Source organism: Protopterus annectens, chromosome 3.part0 (genome assembly GCF_019279795.1).
Source record: "Protopterus annectens isolate FY-2018-M chromosome 3.part0, PAN1.0, whole genome shotgun sequence".
Lineage (NCBI taxonomy): Eukaryota > Metazoa > Chordata > Ceratodontiformes > Protopteridae > Protopterus > Protopterus annectens.
Genome location: NC_056731.1, coordinates 100,902,597 through 100,925,955, shown reverse-complemented (window position 1 = coordinate 100,925,955; position 23,359 = coordinate 100,902,597). Strand labels below are relative to the sequence as shown.

Sequence of the window (23,359 nt, the reverse complement as noted above, 5' to 3'; positions counted from 1 at the left end):
AATTTCTTCAGCTCTAATCATACCATGACTCAGGAATGGGGTCCATCCATGTCATGATAATGGAAACTCAAAACATCTGGAGAAATTTAAAAAAATGCAGATGTAATGGATGCTTGACAGAGGGCCATATCATTTTCATTTGTTCATGTCCTAGAAGAACTGAATATTTTGGTAGGGTTTCAAAGTTGTATTTCCAGTCCACATTAGGAGTTGAGGATAAGGGACACCTGCTTTGCCATGGCCCTCCAGAGGTGGAGCACCTCCGACTGTCATATTTTTGTCACATAAGAGAATGTGATCGTAATCATGCCCACTTATTGCTGGTTTAGATGGACAAGAAGAAGTTAATAGTGGAGGCATTCTCCATTCAGTGTTGATTAAGATTCCTGTATATCCTTCCACATTTCCTTCTGATTCTATACCTGTTAGTAAAATTCAGAGGAGATTACAACTCATCTTCATCTTTTTGGCTAGCAGGTGATTCTCTTCTGTCTGAGGTGCCCATCTGACTTGTGCATGTTTCAACCATCTCAGTATATTATGAACTTGTGGAGACAGGAATGTGGCACAGTACTGGCTTGTTAAGCAGTACCCCAAGAGAGGGTCAGCTTCTTCACCCACCTTTGAAGACCCACTTCTCATCCTTTGTTTACTAACTTTCCCATGCCCATTTGAACCAGCTAGCTAAGTAAGTGAATCTGAAGTTCATTTCTAGAAGATTCTTTTCTTGATTGCCATTACCTGTCATTGCAAGCCCTTACATGTATGTATTCTTTAACAAGAGGCAGACGTCTGCTAGAACTAATTACATTTTTTCCTGATGCTGTTATCAGAGCTGTTCTTAAACCAGTACATTAATCCCAATTTCCTTACAAGGGAGTAATCCATGAGAGAAAGAAACCTCAATAGTCTTGGTGTACACTGCAAAGTCATGCTGTTCCTAAAGAGGATGCATGAGTTCAGGAAGACAGACAAGTTGTCTCCTTTGCTGTGAGTAAGGAGTAACTTTCCATAACTAATCAGATCCTCTCCAACAGACCACTGACTTTATCTTCTTTTGCTACCAGGTAGTTAACTATCATTTGCGAAAAACTCACTCAAAGGCTGCTATAGCAGGTGTGGAGCTGCTTCAAGAATGTACTGAGTTATTGTTTTTAACTTCTAGAAACCAGTATTGCTTAGACTGTTATTCAGGAATCATGCCTCTTTTGACATCTTGGTGCTTCGGAAGTGGCCTCAGTATGGAGAACATCGATATCTGTGCAGTAACAGAAACTTGGTTTAAGGCTCCAGAGAGCACCCCAGCACTACCAGGCTATAACTCATAGCATACTTTTCGGCCACAGAACCCGGAACGAAACCCAAAAGGCGGGGTGCGTCCATGTTCATCAAGGATACCCACACCTCCAGGTTAGTGGCACAGCACAATGCCTCAGAGATCATCCATGTGAAACTAACAACGGGCAAAACTGCAATTCAAATTGTAGCTTGCTACAGATCACCCACCATGACCCAGGACCTCCATTCAGCATTTCTGGAGACACTGGAAAATATGAAGGTCCTACCAAATGCCCTAATATTGAGTGATTTCAATTACCCAAACATTAGCTGGGAGAACTACTCAAGTACTACCAACCTTTCCCAACACTTCCTAGAATTTATAAACTCGAATGCCCTGGATCAACTGGTCAACATCCCCACCAGAGGTGACAACATATTGGACCTGGTCATCACCAACATGGGCGACCGGTGTTCTACACCGGAGGTCAAACCCTCACTGGTTAGATCAGACCATAGACTAATCACTCTGGATATCCACATTCTGCCCCCCCCACCCCTAATCAAGGAAACCACCGTGGAAAACTTTTCAAAAGCAAACTTCACGTTACTTAAGACCGAGGTGGAAAGGTTCACAACCCCCATGCTAAAGGACAATGCTGTCCAAGCTGTTGAATCCCTTACAAAGGCACTCTATGAGCACCTGCAAGAATGCATGGATCATGCTATCCCAAGCAAAACCAAGACTCATTCTTCCAAGAAAAGGAAACCAGTCTGGTGGACCCCTGCCATAAACAGGCTATACAATAGGAGGAGGAAACTAGTGCAGAAAAGAGTAAAATCCCAAGAAGGAAAGACATCCCTGATTAGTATCAGCAAGAAACTACGATCCCTCATAAAATTATCCAAGGCTAGCTTCTAAAGAAAAATTGCCAAGGACTCCAAAGATAACCACAAAGTGTTCTTTAGCTATATCAAGAACCTAAGTGGAAACTCTCAGATCTGCTCTGAGTTAGTGCAGAATGGCACAAAATACACTGAACCGACTGATATTGCCAACATTCTGGCAGACAGGTTTAGTGCAAACTTCACCCCCTAAAGGGCCAATAACCATACCAGAAGAATGTAGTGCCCCGGCAATCACTGACACGCAGGTTAAAACAGCCCTATCCAAAGCCAAAAATGCAGCTTCAGTGGGACCAGACATTGTCCCAGGCTGTGTCTTACATGAGCTCCAAAATGAACTAACCCCTCACCTAAACACACTATTCAAACTCAGCCTCTCTACAGGCTATGTACCCATAGAGTGGCGCACAGCAACAGTTATCCCACTCCACAAAGATGGAGCCACAACAGTCCCCAGGAACTATCACCCTATAAGCCTGACTAGCCTGGTCTACAAGGCTATGGAGTGCATCATCATGGAATTCATTAACAGAGACACTGGGAACCTTCAAGCATTGGACCCTACCCAGTTTGGCTTTAAGGGCAGATCATGCCTCCTAAACCTGGTGGACTTCTTTGAGACGGTTACCAAGGCTTTAGATGAGGGGAAAGGAGGTCCACACAGTCTACCTAGACCTTGCAAAGGCTTTTGACACCATTCCCCATTCTGGTATTATAAACAAGCTCACCAGCCTGACCATAAACCCCTATGTCACGAGATGGGTTGCCAATTGGCTCATAGAACCCACACAGTGGGAGTTGCAGGCTCTAGGTCCGACTCTAAACCAGTTACAAGTGGCATCCCCCAGGGCTCAGTCCTGGGACCCCTCCTGTTCGGTATATACTTCTCAGAGGTACAGGCAAGCTCAGGAGGACTATGGCTAACCAAGTTCGCAGATGACTGCAAACTGGGGCCGTAATTGACTCTCCAGCTGATATACAGACATCCTCCGGAAGGGTCTCACTGAGATGAACACCTGGTGTCAAAAGTATGGCCTCAAGCTAAATGCCAAAAAGTGCATATTCATCCCCTTTGGAAAAAACAAAGTACCCGGGAACTACCACATACGTGGTAGTCCCCTAAATACAGAAACTGTAATAAGGGATCTGGGGACCCAAGTAGATAGTAAGCTCTCCTTTGATAATCATATTGGCAAGGTGGTTAGAAAATCCTTCTATGTGGCTGACCTAATCGCAAAAGGGTTCGCATCTAGAACAAAAGAGGTTATTGTGCCCCTCTACTCATCAGATCTATCATAGAGTACAACACCCCATTTGGGATGTACCTTACAAGACACCTGCAACAGCTGGAAAGACCACAGAAGTACCTCACCAAGAGGATTACTGGCCTCAAACATATGCCCTATGCAGTCCGACTGAAGAAACTCCAGGTGTACTCAGTTGCATACCGCTTACTCAGAGGTGATCTCTGCCTGACATACAAGGCCATGTCCAACCCAGAATTGATGGACATGCTCCACCTAAAAAAAAATCCCCAAGAGCCACACGCTCTAGGGATCTAAACCTCACCACAACAATAAATAGGGTGTGCTGGAGGGATAGATTCCTGTCCCAGAGACTCCCTATGCTTTGGAACAGGATTCTACATTAGGCAGAGCCCCTCAAGAACACTCTTCAAGAGAAACCTTGACGAGTGGATGGGAAACAGAAAATTTACCCCGGGGATCACTGCAGTGGCTCTGCTGAACCGAGGCACAGGGAACTAATCTAAAGGGGTGGTGAAAGCGAACACATTCTGGCTAGGCTTATACATGCCCTTGGACAGATAGCCTAGTACTTACCTATGAACCTATGAATAATGCTTTTGCCTTTTAACATGCTCCTGTATACTTTGTCTTTGACCTTCCAGATACGTTTCCTTTGTGTTGTTTAGAATTTTGTCTAGCCAGTAACCCATGCTAGATAGCCTTCAAAAGTCAGATGCAACAGATACACACTCCAATATATTGCGATCTGTAAGAAAGTCCCTTGAGATAGCTAATTATTTCCATCCCATCATTCCTTGGTTTTAATATGGCCTCTCCATCTAGTATGAGTGCGTGGATTTTTTTGCAGGTGTCAATATATAAATTTATATTTTTGCCTCTCTTTGTCTTTCTAGTTGTGCTTGGGAGGTCTGACCAAGGAGTGCAGGGTCTTGGCATGCCTTTTGCCTGGCAGATGCTAACATGACTTACACCAGCAGAGCTTCTGCCTTTGACCATGGTTGGTACACAATTTTCCAAACATGGCTTTATGTATCCAAATAGGAACTGTGCAGTCCCAAAGTGGGCATGTGTGTGGTAAAACACAACTGACTGAATAACAATTCCCTCAAAGTAGGCCACTGTGGAGGTTTGTTGTTGTCTAAGGTGCAGTGACCCCCCCCCCCCCCCAAACAACAAAATTAGTCCTTTTGATGGAAAGTTATTTTAACCATTTCATTTTATTCAGGATGGCTTTCAGTTTTGTGGTTTTCATTGAGTAATCCAGAAATTTGTCAGAAGAGAAAACTCAACAGACTTTATTTTAATTTATTTTATTTGTTCCTTGTTAAATAGGGTTTACATTAGTCTATGTGAACAATTTTAAGGCTCAGTCAAAAGAAAAAAAGAAAAAATACACTTAAAAAATACAGACAAAAATCGAAGTTACATCACAATATGAGCAAAAGTCAATACATTATGTTGGTATAAATTGTAGGTACATAGATAAATTTAGTAGAATAAAATTATACACTGTAGGCTAGTTATGGTAGTGTATACAAATTTGCAGTATTTTACAAAATACTTATGGAGGGATAGGGTTAGTGTGAGGAGAGAATGTTAGAAAAGGAAGTATGGCTGAGTTAAGAATGACAGGCAGAAAATGGAGGTGTGTTAAGAGTGGAATCAAAGAAATGGAGTTACCCAATTCAAATGGTCAACTCACCTATCATCCTATACAATGAATCCAGATCTGTCATTTCCTCTTCTTTATGTTAAGTGGTACACTGTTGCTTAGAATATTTTATCTCATGTTGCTGTGCTTTGTTTACAAGAGCATCCTTAAGATGTCAATGTATGATTACGTCTGTGTTTTAATGCTGATATATTTCCCTTATTAAAACCACCATCTACTATTTGGTTCACCTACAAAAAATATATATTGGGAATGAGAATGTGAGAATGGAATATGTTTAAGTGGTCTTCATAGTCGGGTATCCATAGTGATGCGAATTAGTATTACTTACAAAATAAGTTCATACATATATATATATATATATATCATTTTTTTGTTTGTTTTTTAATGAAATAGTATTGGCATGGTAGTTTTAAGCAGCAAACTACCTGATGCATATATATATATATTTTCCTTTTGTTTGGTGTATGTAAACATAATAGAGAAGTGGTATTTCTTTTAGATGAAGTTGGCTTCATTAATAATTTCATATGTTTGATGTCTGCTGCCTACAGTTTCAGAAATTGTAAACAAAGGAGGCAGTTTCAAATATCTCAGTAAAAGTCTCAGAGGTTCAAGATTTCTTTCAGGGGAAAACCAATGCTGGGGTCTACATGATTATTTCATATTTGTGAACAGTCCAAAACATGTTTCTCTTCCATTTAAGAAAATGCCCATCTTTCTCTGCTTATAATTGGGATCTGATAACATTGAAAAATGGGTAAGACAGATAGTTCCATAAGTTATCTAATAGAGTTTTTTTAATAACATCCCAGGCTTAATACCTTTAACTCTTCTCCCTCAGTCTTCCAATTATTTTACAGAAAGGCTATTCAGATTGTTTCTGTGCAAGAAAGGGGAAAATGGTTCTTATCCAGATTACTTATGGTAACCCAAAATCTGTCTTAACAAAATTAAGGTTCATAGCTGGAAATGAGCATTTCTGATCTTTCTCTGTGCCATGTGACTTTGCAACTGCTGCAAGACTGCTTCTCAAGTGGTTAGCTGCACTGCTTGCTTCTCTCAGAACCTTTACTGTTCATATTTACCCTTAACTAGACTATTGTCTCATAGAGGCTGTTCGGGATTTGCATTCTGGTACCTTAAGACCACAGTTCTTTACTGTTCTATCTGGTTGACTCTCAAACTAGAAAAGCAAGATTTAAAACCTTCCCAGGAAAGGAAGAACAGATGTCAGCTTGAATTCAGTATTGCCAAAGGTGTTTATTTTTTCTGTCACAAAGCAGACTATAGGCTGCACCACTTGCAGTGGACTGTCATTCAGATGCAGGCATGTCAGCCAGGATGTCTCTCAAGACCACAGTGTTCTTGCTTTCATCCATTAAGATTCTAACATCTGCCAGCCTTCATTTAAGAAAAAATCATCTGTATCTATGGATTCAGAATCTTGAATTATTTATTTTAGGGATTTCTCATATTAATTCCTTTCTGAGTCAGAGCTAACTGGTAAAATCTGCAAATTCAGTCCAGACCAGTCCAAGGAAACCAGTTTGGAAAGTATCTTCTTTAAATTTTGTATTGGAAGATGTGTCAAACCTAGCTTGGGGAGTCTATTTCTGCAGTCTAAAAATCCAGGACCCCTAACCCCATCCCATTTAAAAATGTTCATCAGCATGTGTCAGCAGTGCATGCAGCAGGAAAGTCTTGTGGCAGACAGCGCAACAGTAATTTGGTGTCCGAATAAATAGTCTTATTCTTCTTGGTTGTTCAGGCCTACAGTGATACCTTGGAAACTAGTTTTGTCACAAAACATCGGTCCAAGCTGTCTCCATCCTTTGTCATCTTCGCACCTATTAAAATCTATCAGCAGATCAGTTTTGTTGATCCAAAATTGGAGCGTGGTCAGATACCAGACCGCTTAGATTTGTGGACAGGTGGTCATCAGTTTCCATTTCATCAGAGCTAGTAGTCACCTGTTTTTGTATCAAGTATCCTCATCACAAATCTACTCTGGTGATGTAGAGGGATAAGGCCCTGACTATGTCCCAGGGAACCAGGGCTCAATTGCCTGCTTGGGTAACTGACAGAGCAGTAGGGAAGAGACGGGCATGCCCATAGTAGCCGTGAGAGCATTTATTAATATGCTGGTTAAGGGGAGACATAATCCCAAGAGGAGAGTTGCCCTCAGATGTAATCAATGAGTTTGAGGAGTGGGGAAAGGAAGTGGTTAGGCCATAAACAAAAAAATTCCCTCAGATGGAAGCAAAGACAAAATGAGCCCCAGGATGCCCTTCGATCCGACCAAACTCCAGCAAACTGGAGTATGTCCAGTAGGGTAGGAGAGTAGCCTGTAAACCATGCATGGATGTGGGGCACTTGTGGGCCTGGCTGGTAACGATGAGGTCCAAGGGGGAACAAAAAAAAGGTACCTCATTGCAAAGTGTTGGCCCCAGGTCTTTGACTTGTAGACAGGACTTAAAACCTGTTTAATGCAGTCACTCCAGTCCTATTCATTCAGAAAATGTTACCAAATGGAGAAAGGAAATCTTAGTTTGATCCCTGTTTTTCTGAAAGAACCTTTTTTCTCTTTGTTATATAATATGACAATCAGATGTGTCCTCCACCAGTGATTCACAGTATCTATAGAATATGCTGCAGGGTAATATTTTCGGGTTTATATTACATGAATGAATGATCAAAATGTCGAGTACAACATAATCGACACACTTTGATCGAACATTCATGTAATCGGAGACTGTAAATGTCAAAATGTGGAGTTCCAAAATGTTTTAGTCGGCCTTGCTAGTGAGTGTAGTCTGTGACGTAAACATGCTACACTGTCTGGAATGGCTCGGTAAGAGGCTGCTTTACTTTTATATACCAACTCCGAGGTCACTGTACATTGGGGAAAGGGAAATTTCCCAGTAATCGCTTGTGTAAGAAATCACTTTGCGATTACCGGGAAATTGCCCTTTTGCCAATGTACAGTAATCTCGGAGTTGGTATATTTAGTTAGCGGGGGTGTGGAGGGCTATCGGGATGTGTGGGGGGTGAAGCCCCCCACTTTGTTTTAAAAGTAGATGTGTTTGTGTAGGTTTTTAAGTTTTTGAATGATGTGAGTGTGTAGGGGTTTGTATGCATTGGTTGTATGTGTGTGTGTGTGTTGTATGTTAGTATAGGGAAGGTGTGGGATGAACAAAATCTTTAGATTTTTTTTTTTTCAGGGTTTTTAGGTTTCGATTAGATGAACGATCGATCAAAGTGTGTTGAGTATGTTGTACTCCACATTTTGATCATTCGTTCATCTAATATAGACCCAGGTTTTTTATCCCAGTTTGAAATCCTTCAAACTCGCATTTTGGAGGATTTACAGCTTATTTTCGTTTCCTAAGGAGTTTTATTTTAATCTGCCTTAAGACACTGTGTGTTTTTAGGCCAGAAAATCTTATTTATCAGAATGGAAGACTATTTCCTTTTGATGCTATGTAAATGGAATGGATTGTTCTTGATGTTTTTCTCAGATTTTGCAATTTTTGACCAGTTTCTTTGCCTCTAGCCTTTTGCATTTCTTAGTCATTCTACTTGTCTGTTTTCTCTGTTATAGCTTCTCCTTTTACAGCTGAGTTGCTTGGGTATTTTGTATTCCAGGCATACTAAATGAAACCCTTTTTCTGCCCAGGATTTGAATTTTAATACACAAAAATTGGCTTTATCCTTTTTGTAAACCGGCAACTTCTGTAGATTTGAAGTCTCTCTTTTGAATAACTTTTTAAGTAGTGATTTCAACAATGAGGACATCTGGATTTAATGCATAAATATAGTTTATTTTTATTCTATTTTTCATTTGTTACTGGGATAGTACACTGAAGACAACTAACCATTTGGTGGTACTAATTCACAAAGAAGAAAGTGTAACAGAGAGGCAGTATGTTGTCATACCTCTCAACGTCTTAGAGCAAGAAATTTTGACAAAACATTCAATAATGTTGTTGTTGTTTGTCTTTCGGCTTTTCCCGGTTAGGGGTCGCCACAGCACAACTCCGGTCCGCTAATGATTGGCAGTAAATTTTCACGAAGGCCGAGGTGCCAGCTTGACGTTCAACCTTCAACGAAGGCACTCCCATTTATGCATGTCTTTCGAATGCCCACCCAACCGCGGGGAGGACATGCAGACTCTGCACAGAAGGCACTCCCCGCACTCCAGCTGAGAATCGAATGGGGAACCTTTTGCTGTGAGGCAACAATGCTACCGCTGCACCACCACGGCTGCATCGTAATGGGGGAAAAATGGACTAAGGGACACTTTTTAAATATTGCTCTTACAAACTTAAAAAATTGATAGAGTAACAGATTTTGCATTAGCATGAATTTTCTGAAGGGTATGAAGTCTGAAACTCAAATGTCTGTCATTATTTTCTGACGTCAACCCTTAATGATTTGCCAGAAAAAAACATTTTTTATGAGAAACAGACCAAATATATGAGGCAAAAATCTGGACATTCTGCAAAAATCTGTACAGTTGAGAGGTATGTAATGTACATAAAAACTGCACAGTAATAATAGTAGCAACAATTTTACATGATATTTCAGGTTTGCATTATGGTGGGACTGCTGTGGGGGTAATAAGAGTGTGAGCACAGAAGGGTAGGGATGAAGTTAAGAGGTGTTACTAGTTGAGAGAGAATAAGGTTAGAGGTTCATAGGTGTGTACTAAGCCAATGGCCCCTGGAGCCTTTACAAGCCTAGCCCACAGAAGTGCCCTGGCATCATGCTACAATTAGTTCCTGGTGTCTCTATCAAATAGAGCCACTGGAGTGATCCCCGGGGTGAACTTACTATTTCTCATCCAATCATCAAAATTTTTCTTGAAAAGGGCCAATGAGGTTGTATGGGAAGTCTATTACAGAGCATGGGCAGTCTGTGGGTTATGAACTTGTCCCTCCAGCATGTTCTGTTGATTGTGGTAATGAGGTTGAGGTCTCTGGAGCATGTGGTGCAGAGGGATTGGGATTTCTTTGGGTTTAACATTTCTAACAGGGCTGAGTCAGAAATGGCTTGTAAGTCAAGCAGAGATCACCTCTTAATAGACAATATGAGACGGAGAAAAGCTGGAGTTTTTTGAGTCTGTCCATGTAGGACATGTGTTTAAGGCCTAGGATCCTCTTCATGAGGTACTTTTGTGGCCTTTCCAGCTGTTGCAGGTGTTTAGTGAGGTGCTTGCCAAATGGGGCATTATACTCCATGATTGGTCTAATGAGGGAAGAGTAGAGAGAGATGATGACCTCTTTCTTCCTGGATGCAAAACCCTTCATAATGAGATGTGCTACATAGGACTTTCTGACCACAGTGGCAGTGTGGTGGTTGAAGGAGAAGTAGCTGTCAGCCTGTGTCCCCAGATCTCTTATAACTCCTTCAGTGTTCAGTGGGCTACCATCAATGTGGTAATTAGTGGGAATTGAGTTTTTTCCAAAGGGAATGGCGACGCATTTTTTGGCATTAAGCTTAAGGCCATGGTTTCGATACCAGTCATTGGACTCAGTGAGCCCTTTCTGTAGGATGTCTACATCACTTAGAAAGTTAATAATGGTTCCCAGCTTGCAATCTTTGGTGAACTTGGTCAGCCAGAGTCCCTCTGTGTTGGCCTGGACTTCTGAGAAGTAGATGCCAAACAGGAAAGGACCCAGGACCGATCCCTGTGGAACTCCACTCATGACTCGTCGGCAGTCTGACTTGGAGTCTGCTATTTTCACACTGTGGGTTCTATCTGTGAGCCAATTTGAAACCCACCTAGTGATGTAGGGGTTGATGCCTAGTTTGGTGAACTATCAGTAATTCCTGAGTGGGGAATGGTATCAAAGGCCTTGGCCAAATCGAGGTAGGCTGTATAAACTGGCTTGCCCTCATCCACAGCTCTAGTGACTGACTCAAAGAAGTCAACCATGTTGAGCAGGCATGATCTACCCTTCACATAACCAAATTGCATGGGATCCAGAGTTTGGAGATTCCCTGTATCCTTGTTAATTAGATCTATGATGTTGCACTCCATAGCCTTACATATCAGACTCGTCAGGCTAATGGGGCGATAATTCCCAGGGTCTGTAGTCGCTCCCCCTTTATGGAGAGGGGATGACTGTAGCAGTGCACCCTTCTGTAGGGACAAAGCCTGAGGTGAGGCTGTGATTGAACAGGGCACACAGGTGTGGTGCCAGTTCACTTTGTAGTTCATGCAGAATACAGCCAGGGATATTGTCGGGTCCCATGGAAGCTGTATTCTTGGCCTTGGACAATGCAGCTTTAACCTATGCTGCAGTAATGCTGGGTGCCTGGAATTCTTCTGGTATAGTGATTGCTCCTTGGGGGGGGGGGGGTAATAGTTACCACTGAATATGTCGGCCAGTATGTTGGGAATATCTATTGGCTCAGTATAGGAGGTACCATTGTGCAGTAACTCAGAGCAAATCTGGGTATTGCCGTGGAGATTCTTAATATAACTGTAGAAGCCTTTGTGATTGTTTTTAGTGTCTGCCCCAATTCTGCCTTCATAGCTAGCTTTAGAGGTTTTGATGAAGGATCTCAACTTTTTGTTTTTGTTGAGAGTCCTTTAGGTGATGTAGCCTGTTGTGGGGGTTGTAGCTCCTTTAAGTGGGGGGATTCCCATGTTTTAGGAGTATAGATAGAGAAAAACTGGTTGGTTCAGTGTAGTCTGGTTTGTGGTATTTGTTTGGGAGAGGTTGCAATGTGTTTGTGTGTATGTTTAGTATAACGTGTGGTAGCAAGTGATGGAAATGAGTTAGGCTGATGAAGTTTGAAGATAAGAGAGCCTAGTAGAAGGTGTACTCTCTTCTGCATTAGGAGCGATTTGTCTTTTTTTGAGGGTGAAACGAGGCTAAGTTAGTGATAAAGCAACAGACTTTTTTTATAGTCTACAGTGTGGGGGATTTTTTCTTAGAGGCTGTGACTGGTATGGGTAGTCCATGTTCAAGTTGGGCTGTAAGGACTCTCTTTGCCTATAACAGTAGGTAGGTTGAGAGTTTTCTGGCCCAAATGAGAAGTGAGTTAACTTTTGCTCTTGATTTCCAAGTATGAGTATGAAATGTTAGTGACTGGTTTAACCACAAACCAAGGTATTTGAAGAAGTTGGTTGTTTTTATTGGTGTGCCCCAAAGGGTAGTAATATTGAGTGACACTGGTGTTTTTTTTTTTTTTTTAAGTTTTATAAGTTTTTTGGTGGTGCCAAATAGCATGCTTTTGTAAAGAGATCTGTATATTTTTCAACAAAGGCAGAGTTTTTTTTTTTTTTTTTTAGTCCAAAAAGATATATATTAGGGGCAGAATTTTAGGCCAGGTTTTCTGTTTGCTTTCCAAAGCAGGAGAATAAGATTTAAATGATTCTGAGTACTCGACATGTCCATAAACATGGGATGTAATAGTGAGTATTCAACATGTCCATAACAATGTGATGTAATAGTGAGTACTCGGGTTCCTATCACGTCATCAAACTTTTACAAGTTCGAACCACATATGGTCGAGACCATATGTTCAAATTTGTAAAAGTTCAAGCGTGTGAATGGAAATCTCCATAGGCAGAGGTTTCCATGCACTTCAATGTGGTGTGATCTCGGAGTTGGTATATTTAAGTAGCTGGGGGTGTGGGGGGGTGCAGGGGGCTTGCCCCCCTGCTTACAACAGTTTATTTTGTTGTCCGTTGTGTTTTTTTTTTTTTTTTTTTTTTTTTTTTTAAAGTAATCAGAGTTATGTAACTTTGAACATAATGGTTCAACCATTAGGTGTTCGAAGTTACGTAACTTTGACTATGTGATATAGACCCTGAATACTCGGCATGTCCATAAGCACATAATGTAATAGTGAGTACTCGACATGTCAATAAGTATGTGATGTAATAGTGAGTACTCAACATATCCATAAGTTTGTGATGTAATAGTGAGTACTCGACATGTCCATAAGCACATAGTGTAATAGTGAGTACTTGACATGTCAATAAGCATCTGATGTAATAGTGAGTACTCAACATGTCCATAAGCACATGATGCAATAGACAGTCCTCGATATGTCAATAACCATGTGATGTAATAGTGAGTATTCAACATGTCCATAACAATGTGATGTAATAGTGAGTACTCTGGTTCCTATCACGTCATCAAACTTTTACAAGTTCGAACCACATATGGTCGAGACCATATGTTCAAATTTGTAAAAGTTCAAGCATGTGAATGGAAATCTCCATAGGCCGAGGTTTCCATGCACTTCAATGTGGTGTGATCTCGGAGTTGGTATTTTTAAGTAGCTGGGGGTGTGGGGGGGTGCAGGGGGCTTGCCCCCCTGCTTACAACAGTTTATTTTGTTGTCCGTTGTGTTTTTTTTTTTTTAAAGTAATCAGAGTTATGTAACTTTGAACATAATGGTTCAACCATTAGGTGTTCGAAGTTGCGTAACTTTGACTATGTGATATAGACCCTGAATACTCGGCATGTCCATAAGCACATAATGTAATAGTGAGTACTCAACATGTCCATAAGCATGTGTTGTAATATTGAGTACTCGACATGTCCATAAGCATGTGATGTAATAGTGAGTACTCAATATGTCCATAAGCATGTGATGTAATAGTGAGTACTCAACATGTCAATAAGCATGTGATGTAATAGTGAGTACTCAACATGTCCATAAGTATGTGATGTAATAGTGGGTACTCGACATGTCAGTAAGCATGTGATGTAATAGTGAGTACTCAATATGTCCATAAGCATGTGATGTAATAGTGAGTACTCAACATGTCAATAAGCATGTGATGTAATAGTGAGTACTCAACATGTCCATAAGTATGTGATGTAATAGTGGGTACTTGACATGTCAGTAAGCATGTGATGTAATAGTGAGTACTCAACGTGTCCATAAGCATGTGATGTAATAGTGAGTACTCAACATGTCAATAAGCATGTGATGTAATACTGAGTACTCTGCTTCTCCATAAGCATATGATGTAATTGTGAATTCTTTACATGTCCATAAATGGGTTGTCAGTCCAGAGATGAGATAGCATTATGTCCCATATGTACTTTTGTATGGTTGGTTGCACTGGTGTTATGCCTCTGTGTCTGGGCTGTTTAGATGTAACTGCTTACTGTTTTACTCATTAGTAATAAGGTCTAGAATACAATTATGTGAGGTGGTGGTTGTTTGTCTTTCGGCTTTTTCCTGGTAAGGGGTCGCCACAGTGGAACTCCGGTCCTCTAATGATTGGCAGTAGATTTTTACAAAACGCCGCGGTGCCAGCTCGATGCCCAACTTTCAATGAAAGCACGCCCATTTACGCATGCATGTCTTTCGAACGCTACCCAACCGCGGGGAGGACACGCAGACTGCACACAGAAGGCACTCCCAAGCCAAGCCGAGAATTGAACGGGAGAACCTCTTGCTGTGAGGTAACAACGCTACCACTGTACCACTGCGGAATAATACAGTTATGTGAGGTATTATAGTAGATCCCCAAGTCCCAGGTTCATGTCATTGCCTTTATATTACTATTGAGAATAGGGGTAATTTTATTTCCAATCGTTGTTGTCTTCTTTCAGCTGTTAGGGGTTGCCACAGTGGATCATCTGTTTTGTTGTCTGCATATGTCATTTGGCAAAGGTTTTACACCGGATGCCCTTCCTGACATAACCCCCCTCATTTATCTGGGCTTGGGACCGGCAGGAAGAAATGCACCGGCTTGTGCATCCCCAGTGGCTGGATTGGGTCATTTTATTTCCAATGATAGTGATAAAAACAACTTCACTTTGTTTACTGGTATGCTGTTTTACTTCCTTTCTTTCTTATTCCTAGTTGGTTTGTTGCTGAAATTGGATGCAAGCATTTTAATATGTTTTATTTATCTCATTTAGTATCAGGATGTCTCAGTGATTCGCAATGTTGCCTCACAGTGCTTAGATCTCCAGTTTGGTTCTTAGCCGGGGTGCCTTTTTGTGTGTAGTCTGTATATCCTCTCTGTGCTGTTATGGGCTCTTGCCAGACACTGTGATTTCATCCCATATCTCAAAGATATGCCTTAGGTGAGTTGACATTCCTTTAAAGTGTGTGTGTGTGTGTGTGTGTGTGTCTGTCTCTCTCTCTCCATCTATTGATGTTTTGACACACTGGTAAGGGTTAATTTCTCTGCCTTGATTCTATGTAGTCCTAGGACCCTGAATTCTGTGAGGTGAGTAATTGAAGAATGACTGAGTGAATGTTTTTTTCCCCTTAAATTAAACGTGTAGGTTAATAATTTGTATTTCTTCAATTATTTTGCCAGAGGAGCTGTTCTTTCATTCTGTAGAGCAATATAAACCTTAATTATATAATAACAGCTGATTGTCATTCAAAAATATGCATGCTGAGTGCTCATTGTAAATCGAGCATATACCAATAGAAAAAAGTCCATCTGCTAAAATATTACTCAGGTGAACTTTTCTATTGGAATATGCTACTGAAGGCAGATCAGAATGCAAGAAAAATCAGGTAGATTCTGCAAAAGTAAAGAAATGGAAGCACACCTGATTTTCTTTGCATTTCTGCTCTGTCCCTCCTTAAATCTCAGATGACTCTCATGCCTTTCAGCTGTCCAGATCTTCTCAGAATGTCATTATTTTTGCCTCGTAGTTTTGAACTTTTCCTCAGGAAAAAAAGTAGTTCTTTGGCAAGCCACTGGGGGTTGGAACTCATTAAATTATGGCAGACAGTCCTGGTTTAGGCTTCATATTCTTCAGAAAATTCACACTAATGCAAAACCTTTCTTTCCAGTAACTTTCTAAGCTTATAAAAGAAGTACAGTCCCCCTCCCCCAATTGTGTTAGACTTTGTCCAGGTTTCTTGCACTAACATTAGAAGTCCTAAAAACTCAGCAACGGACATTCTCATTCCTTCTCTTAAAGAGCAGTGATGTACTGTGCAAGCCGTCATTATCAAACCACACCAGCTGACGGCAAATCCACCCATTACCCACACCCAGTTATGAGTTATTGCTGAATTAGGATGCCGCTCTGAATCCAAGCAGTTTAGTATGGAATGCTGTGGGTGGGAGATTCCCCTTTGGAAGGGCTAACTGCTTAAGAGTATCTGGCCACTTGGGGTTCATCAAGCCAATTGGACATTAGCTAGGAATTCAGCAGCATACATCTAGATGATTTCAGAGCCTGCTGTTATGGTGAGTAACACACACACACACTTTGCTCTCTCTGATGTATCATTACAAACTTGTTTTTTTTTTTTTTTTTTTTTGCAGCAAGACCTGATCTGTTACATCTTTAGCAGCCAAAGCAGTGGAGGAAAGACTGCTAATCTTAACCTTCTCCTTCAGCGATGCAATGAAGTTCAGCTCTGGGTCGCCACTGAGATTCTGCTGTGCAATCAGCTGTGTAAACGAGTACAGATGGTGAAGAAGTTCATTAAGGCTGCTGCTCAGTAAGTGAACAGTCAAAAATACGCAAGTCTATATGCATTTTAAGTAAAATCCTGCTGTAATTGCTTGCTGAGCATTTGTAATAAAGGGAGAAGTGTGTGATTATTTTCCTTATCGAGTATTTGAAATGCTGTGTAAAGAAACACCTTGGCAAACTTGCAGAATGTGCAGTACTTAGACACTAATATACGGGTGTAAATGAAATCCCTTCATTATGTACTTTTATTGCATTATTATATAAAAAGAACATATACAGTTGTGAAAAGAATAATTATTCAGTTTTTGACTTCCTGCACAACACATCCCAGGGTTCAGTCAATAACATTTTTATTTTATATGTTTTGTTAACTGGGTAAGTCCACTGGACACAGATATATTACTTTCAGGATAACTTGAAAGCGCCCTCTGGTTAAGTGACTTGCTCAGAATCACACAGTAGGCAGCTGGAGGTAGAAGGAATCAAACCCTGTACTCTTGACTACAAAGAAACATCTCATTAACAACAGTTAAGAGGATTTATCATCTGTACTAACTGACAGCCATTTTCATAAGAGTGGAATGAAGACTAGGAAGTTTATCATTTTTGTTTTGTTTAGCATATCAAATTGGGTTGCAAGCACATAACTGCTCTTATCATGAAAATAGATCAAACAGTTGACTACAAACAGTAATCTCATGTTAAAACATGAGAAGTATTTAGTTTAGCAGATGCACATCATGGCGTGGCAGCTGTGTTAAGGGCTGTTTATTGCAAGGGGAGGTATTGCAGTGGTTGCCTAAGGGGTGTCTTATTTAGGGAAAGCATGGAGGCTTATGTAATTGTCTAGTCTCAAAGAGAAGCCTCTGGATTATTTGTAGGATTTGGTACAGATCAGGGTTCTTTCAACTGATGAGCACAGTAAAGAAAGCCATGCAAGTCAGTGTTAAGAATTTCAGCCCAAACTAGTATAAAAGGTATAACACAGAAAACAGGAAGTTACATAAGGGATTAAAGCAAAGGTGCCGTTAGGCATAATGCAGAGATTAAATGTAAAGAAATGATATGTCTAGTGAAGAACTTGGAACTTTCTCTGGAAAGAATACACATTTTAACACGTGAAAGTTTGTCAGAAAGCTTGGGAAGCAATGTAAACACTGTTGATGGGCTTCTAGCCTCTATGAAGTATGCATTCAGACTAACTTCTGGAAGAAATGTGCATTATATGAAATGTAGTTGTTGCTAGATATTAGAATATTTAAAGCTATATATCCTGTATATTGCAAGGACTTTTTACAGAAGAAAAAAAATAATAGCAGCACAAGTGATATGATAAGGCAGAAGATAACCATTACAGGTCTGAATGGTGACAGTAGCCACAGTATATGAAAAGGCAGTCTCATGCTAGCAGATGACCAGAATTGCCCTTCTTTATTCTTCAGTATTGGTGAGAATGAATGCTGTATAGTGATGAATATATTAGACTTTAGCAAGAAAACACTTGCATTAGGTAGCTAGAAAAATTACTGTTGTACAAAAAAGATGAACTGAAGTTAATAATATTGGGGACAAGAACTGGAGATGGGTAAGCTACCAATCACTCCAACTTTTGCATATCAGTATCTGTAACACTTGAGTTGATAGTTTATCCTAGGTCATCTGGGACAGAGTCAGGGCTTTACCTGTTCTTCCTCAGACTGCAACAGCAAGGATGGTAAAACAAAAAAAAAAAAACTCGTGCCATACCCTGTCTGCCCCTCAATTGCAAATAGGAGCAAAAAAAAAGCCTTCTACCTTTAAAAACTGTAGCAAGCCACTTGCTTTATCTGTAGCAACTGCCTTTCTTCAGGTTATACTATATATAAAGGGTTAAAGGCTTAAGTCCTGGCAGCAAAAACAGTATTTAATGTCCACCCTGGCATTCATAAATACATGCCTGTACTGCACTACCAGCTGATCAGAACTACATCCCCTAACATCTTGAACCTGGCTCGACTGCCCAGTTACTGGGGTAACTCCAAATGGATATTTTTTAATAAAGACAGGTGGCACACCTAAATGTTAGGGAAGGCACTAGAGAGTCCAGCAAAAGCTGCTTCAGCTGAAAGCTCTGGACAGGGCCTGCAGAAATTTGGATATAAATAGTGTTCCCAGAGAATAGAAAACAACCCAGAAGGAAAAATGAGTGAGCAGTAACAAAACAAACAACATATGACTCCTTTTAAATCTTCAAATCTCAAGGAAAAATTGGGCATTTTGTTTGAAAAGGTAACCACAGCAGAGCAGTATGTGAGCTCTTTGAAACAACAGAACAGCAACAGACAGCAGGGGAAAGACTATGAGGAAATCTGCAAGATCTGGATAATAATAAAGCTTCAATTAAATCTGAGCTGCGGAACAGATTCTCAGAAGAAAGGAGCAAACAGACTAAAACGATAGAAAAAAATGGATGATCTTGAAAATTGCTCAAGAAGAAATAACATCAGAGCAATTTGAATACAAAAAAGAGTGAGCAATAGTGAACTGTAGCAATTTGTAATGTGGCTATTACAGGCGAGATCTGTGATACCAGGAATGCTGTAATTTTTCATATTCTGTGTCCATGTGTACCAAAATATTATAGTATATCAATAATTCATATAGATTCTTGTAAGCCTCTTAATAAGATCTGCAGTGTCAGGTAACAGTTGGATTACAAAACCAGTTTCTATATTTTTAAACATTTTGAAATCCACACTAATGCAAGTCAGTGGTTATGTTAAGGATGGTGATGACTTTTTTATTCCGTTTTGCCAATGGTTGGCATCACATAAAGATTGTTTTATGACTTGAAGTAAAATCATTGCATACCGTTATACTAAATGACTATAGAATAACAGTCCCTTTATTTTTATTTAAGTTGATTTACTTGAGCTTTTCCAATATATGCATTAACACAGTGTGGACATTAATGAAGTTTGTGGTGTTTTATCTCAAAATGTTTATCCTAGACACATTTCTGGATTGCTGGGGGCACTCTGTAGTGGATACTTATGTAAACATTGGTTTGATAGTCTGCAAACATGTTTATTTTTGCTGAAATGAGCCCATAGGATGAGTATTCTTAGTTTAAAAGATATGCTGAAATTTTCTTTTTCTATGGGGATTGTAATTTGAATGCGTCAAACACTAATATTAATCTTCTTCATGTTACTTTATCATTTTTGGGTAATGCTAATAACACTACCTTCCTTTTCTGGAAACCTATGGATGCTGATACTTATTTGTATCAAGACAGTATGCATCCTCATTTTATGTTTGATAATACTGCATAGGATCATATGAAGTTACTAGGCTATTGGCCCTGAGACCCTTATAAACCTAGCCAAGAGTTTAGCCAAGTCAGCTTCCAAAGACCCTGTCCAGCAGGGACACAGGTGGAATCCCAGGGGTGTATTTTCTGTTTCCCATCCAGTTATCCAGGTTGCACTTGAAAAGGGATAATGAGGTACTCTGCTTGACGTAGAGAGGAAGTCTATTCTACGGACAGGAAAGTCTCTGGGACACAAATCTGTCCTGTCAACAAGTCCTATTGATGTGACAGACCAGGTTGAGGTCACGCATGCCGGTTACTTGAGTGGAGCTTGACTTGCAGATATGCAGTAGTCCCATCAGTGTGGGGTCTGAGATTGCTTTGTGTGCCAGACAGAGGTCACCTCTGAGGAGTCTGTATGAAACTGAGTTGAGGGACAGAGCTTTTAGGTTGTCTGTGTAGGGTAGATGTTTGAGGCCCTGGATTCTTCTGGTGAGGATCCTCTGTGGTCTCTCCAGCTGCTGCATGCACTTTGCAAGGTACATGCCGAAGGGGGTGTTGTACTCAATAATTGGCCTTATAAGGGAAGAATACAGGGATGCTATGACCTCCTTGTCCCTGAATGAGATGCCCTTACTTATGAGGTGGGTCATGTAGAAGTGTTTCCGTAGAACGAAAGCAACATGGTGGTCAAAAGTTAGGTTGCTCTCAACCTGGGTGCCCAAATCCCTCATGACTGATTGCGTGCTTAGGACGTTGTTATTAATGTGATAATATGTGGGGACGTCACTCTCCCCAAAGGGGATGATGCATTTTTGGCATTCAGCTTGAGGCCATGTTTCTGGCACCAGTCATTTCTTTGGGTGAGACCGTATTGGAGGACGTCCACATCTCTCGGGGAATTGATGACCGCGCCCAGCTTGCAGTCATCTGCCATAGCCCACTGGTTTTGGCCTGCACCTCAGAGAAGTATATCCCGAAAAGCAGAGGCCCCAAGACCAATCTCTGGGGTACGCCACTTATTATGGGTCTACTGCTTGAGATGGGTTCTGCAATTTTAATTAGATGGGTTCTATCAGTGAGCCAGTTTGCTACCCATCTGATCAAATATGGATTGGTGCCTAGTTGAGAGAGTTTATCTAGTATGCCCGAGTGGGGAATAGTGTTGAAGGCTTTGGCCAGGTCAAAGTAGGAGGTGTGCACCATCTTCCCCTTGTCCATGGCTTTGGTGACTGTCTCAAAGAAGTTGACCAGATTTAACAGACATGACCTCCCTTGACAAAGCCAAACTGTGCGGGGTCAAGTGTTTTGAGGTTGTCAATGTCCATAATAATCTGTTCTATGGCCTTGCAGATCAAGCTAGTTAGGCTGATGAGTCTATAATTTCCCGGATCGGTGGATGCTCCACCTTTGTGTAAAGGGATGACAGTAGCTGTCCTCCACTCAGCTGGGACAAAACCGGTACTCAGGCTTTGGTTGACTAGGGTGCCTAATGGTGCTGCAAGTTCATGCCTGAGTTCATGTAGTATGCAGCCTGGGATGTTATTGGGTCCCATGGGTGCAGCATGTGGATAGATGATCAAAAGAGAGCCCTATTAGTTTGTCACTGGACAGTTGATTGATGTTTAGAATGTCGAACCTAAAACATTGCCATTATCTTGTCATAGTGACTAGACTTGGAAAAGAGTAAGAGTTATGTTGTCCTTGTTTTCTTCCTGTCATTCTTCTCCAGATTTGTGTGATATTGGAATTTGTGTACATATATAAATATAACTGTAATGTTCATGGGTGTGTGGTGCTTGCCTCCCTGCAAGAAAAAAAAAAAGCTCTTGTGTTATGTGAGCTTGAGAGCGTTGCTTACTGGACTAGTGAACTTTCAAGGTTTTAATGTTTTTAATTTGAATAATTGAATGTCAATGAAAAAATAAAGCATGCTTCTCCATTGACCAGATACATTCCAAACCCAAGAGTACAACCAGTCCAAATGATGATGAAAAATAAATAAATATTAAAACGTTTAGTAAAATAAATACCAGAATTTAGTTATTTTGTCTAAAAAATCTCTCATATGGATCAAAAGATTTCATCAGACTTCTATGTAATGCATCTTTGCTTCCATTTAAATAACAATCCTCTTGGTCACATGACTGCTTGTGATGCCATGCACCTTTTTGTTTTCTTTTTAAAGCAGACTTAATGCTCGTATTTAATCCTTTAGCCCCCATTCATTCTGTAGCACTTGCTATTTACATTCTCTGTAATTTAAATTATTGTTTCTACTGCCATCCCTTTCCACTGGTAATGCTCAATCCAACTCCCCAAATAATTGTTTTAAACTCTCACATTTTTCAGAATGTCTGTATAATGTATTCAATACATCCTTCTGCTCAACTCCATGCAAATGCTCATAAATTCTGTTATTTAAATTCCTGTTTGTCTTTTCTGTATAATAACTCTCACAGAATGTAAAGATAACATAGTATATCCTATATTCAGATTCACAATTAATCTGAGAGCCCACTAGTTTAAATGGAGATTACAGCCAGAAGCAAAATAATTTGATCACATGTTTGCTATGCATATAAAAATACCTGTCCTGTTGTTTTATAATTTGCCTGAAGAAGTACATTTTATTTGAAAGTTTGTGTGGCGTCTTTATAAAAATAAACATCATCCTTTTCTGTTTTCTTTGAGCTGGAGTTCTGGAGTGCCAAAAATCACACTGTCATCACCAGTACTTCCAGCTTTCCTGCCACTAAAGTTGCCCCAAACTTAGCAAACATTCCATGAAATTTTGTGGTAGATGTGTATATAAACATCATTCCTGTACAACCCATAGGCTTAAAAATCATGTAGATAATAAACAGAGCTGACATTCCTTTTGATGAGCCATAGCCGAGCTGATTAAAGTATCAACTTTCTTGAGGACTGCACAGGCCAGTGCAGAACTCACTCATATGTAGTTCTCCTTTTAACATTGCCTTTCATATTGCACACCAAAAAGTTCACAGTCCACTGAACGTTCCGGAAGAAAAACAATATACTGATTCCTTGTTAAGATCTGCCATCAAGGCTGCTCTGACTTTTCTTTAATTTAGTATCACAGCATCACTGAATCTAGCAAAAGCCATCAACAACTCCTTTAAAAGTATCATTGTCCACAGACTATCTCTAGAATTAGGCAGATTATTAATCAAAGAAAATTCCTGTTGAGGTTATTGTGGACACTAGTACAATGAGTGACTCCGTAAGTCACCAACATAGAAATTGAAGATGCATGTCATCAGTCTTGGCTCTGTAAACTGTACAACTGACAGTGTATATAAGATGCTTAGTCTTAACAGCATACGCAAATGAGCATTGTTGTCTTTGATAATGAGCAACACTAACCACATCCAAATAAGCTTTACAATGAACAGCTAAAGAGCAAAGTTATGAGCACTCGCTTCCCATGAATTCATCCTCCCCACTGTCAGTCCTGTACCATTCAGTGTTATCTTACCAATGG

General features: G+C 40.3%; 1 protein-coding gene across 3 annotated transcripts in view; it reads left to right on the top strand.

Moving 5' to 3' along the window:
* RAPGEF5 (Rap guanine nucleotide exchange factor 5) overlaps positions 1-23,359 on the top strand; it is a 1,983,710-nt gene that overhangs the window by 1,808,535 nt on the left and 151,816 nt on the right. For all 3 annotated transcript variants that reach the window (XM_044064607.1, XM_044064608.1, XM_044064609.1), the window contains one exon: positions 16,406-16,584. In XM_044064607.1, the coding sequence (XP_043920542.1) occupies positions 16,406-16,584 (179 nt within the window). The remainder of the gene's footprint in view (positions 1-16,405; positions 16,585-23,359) is intronic.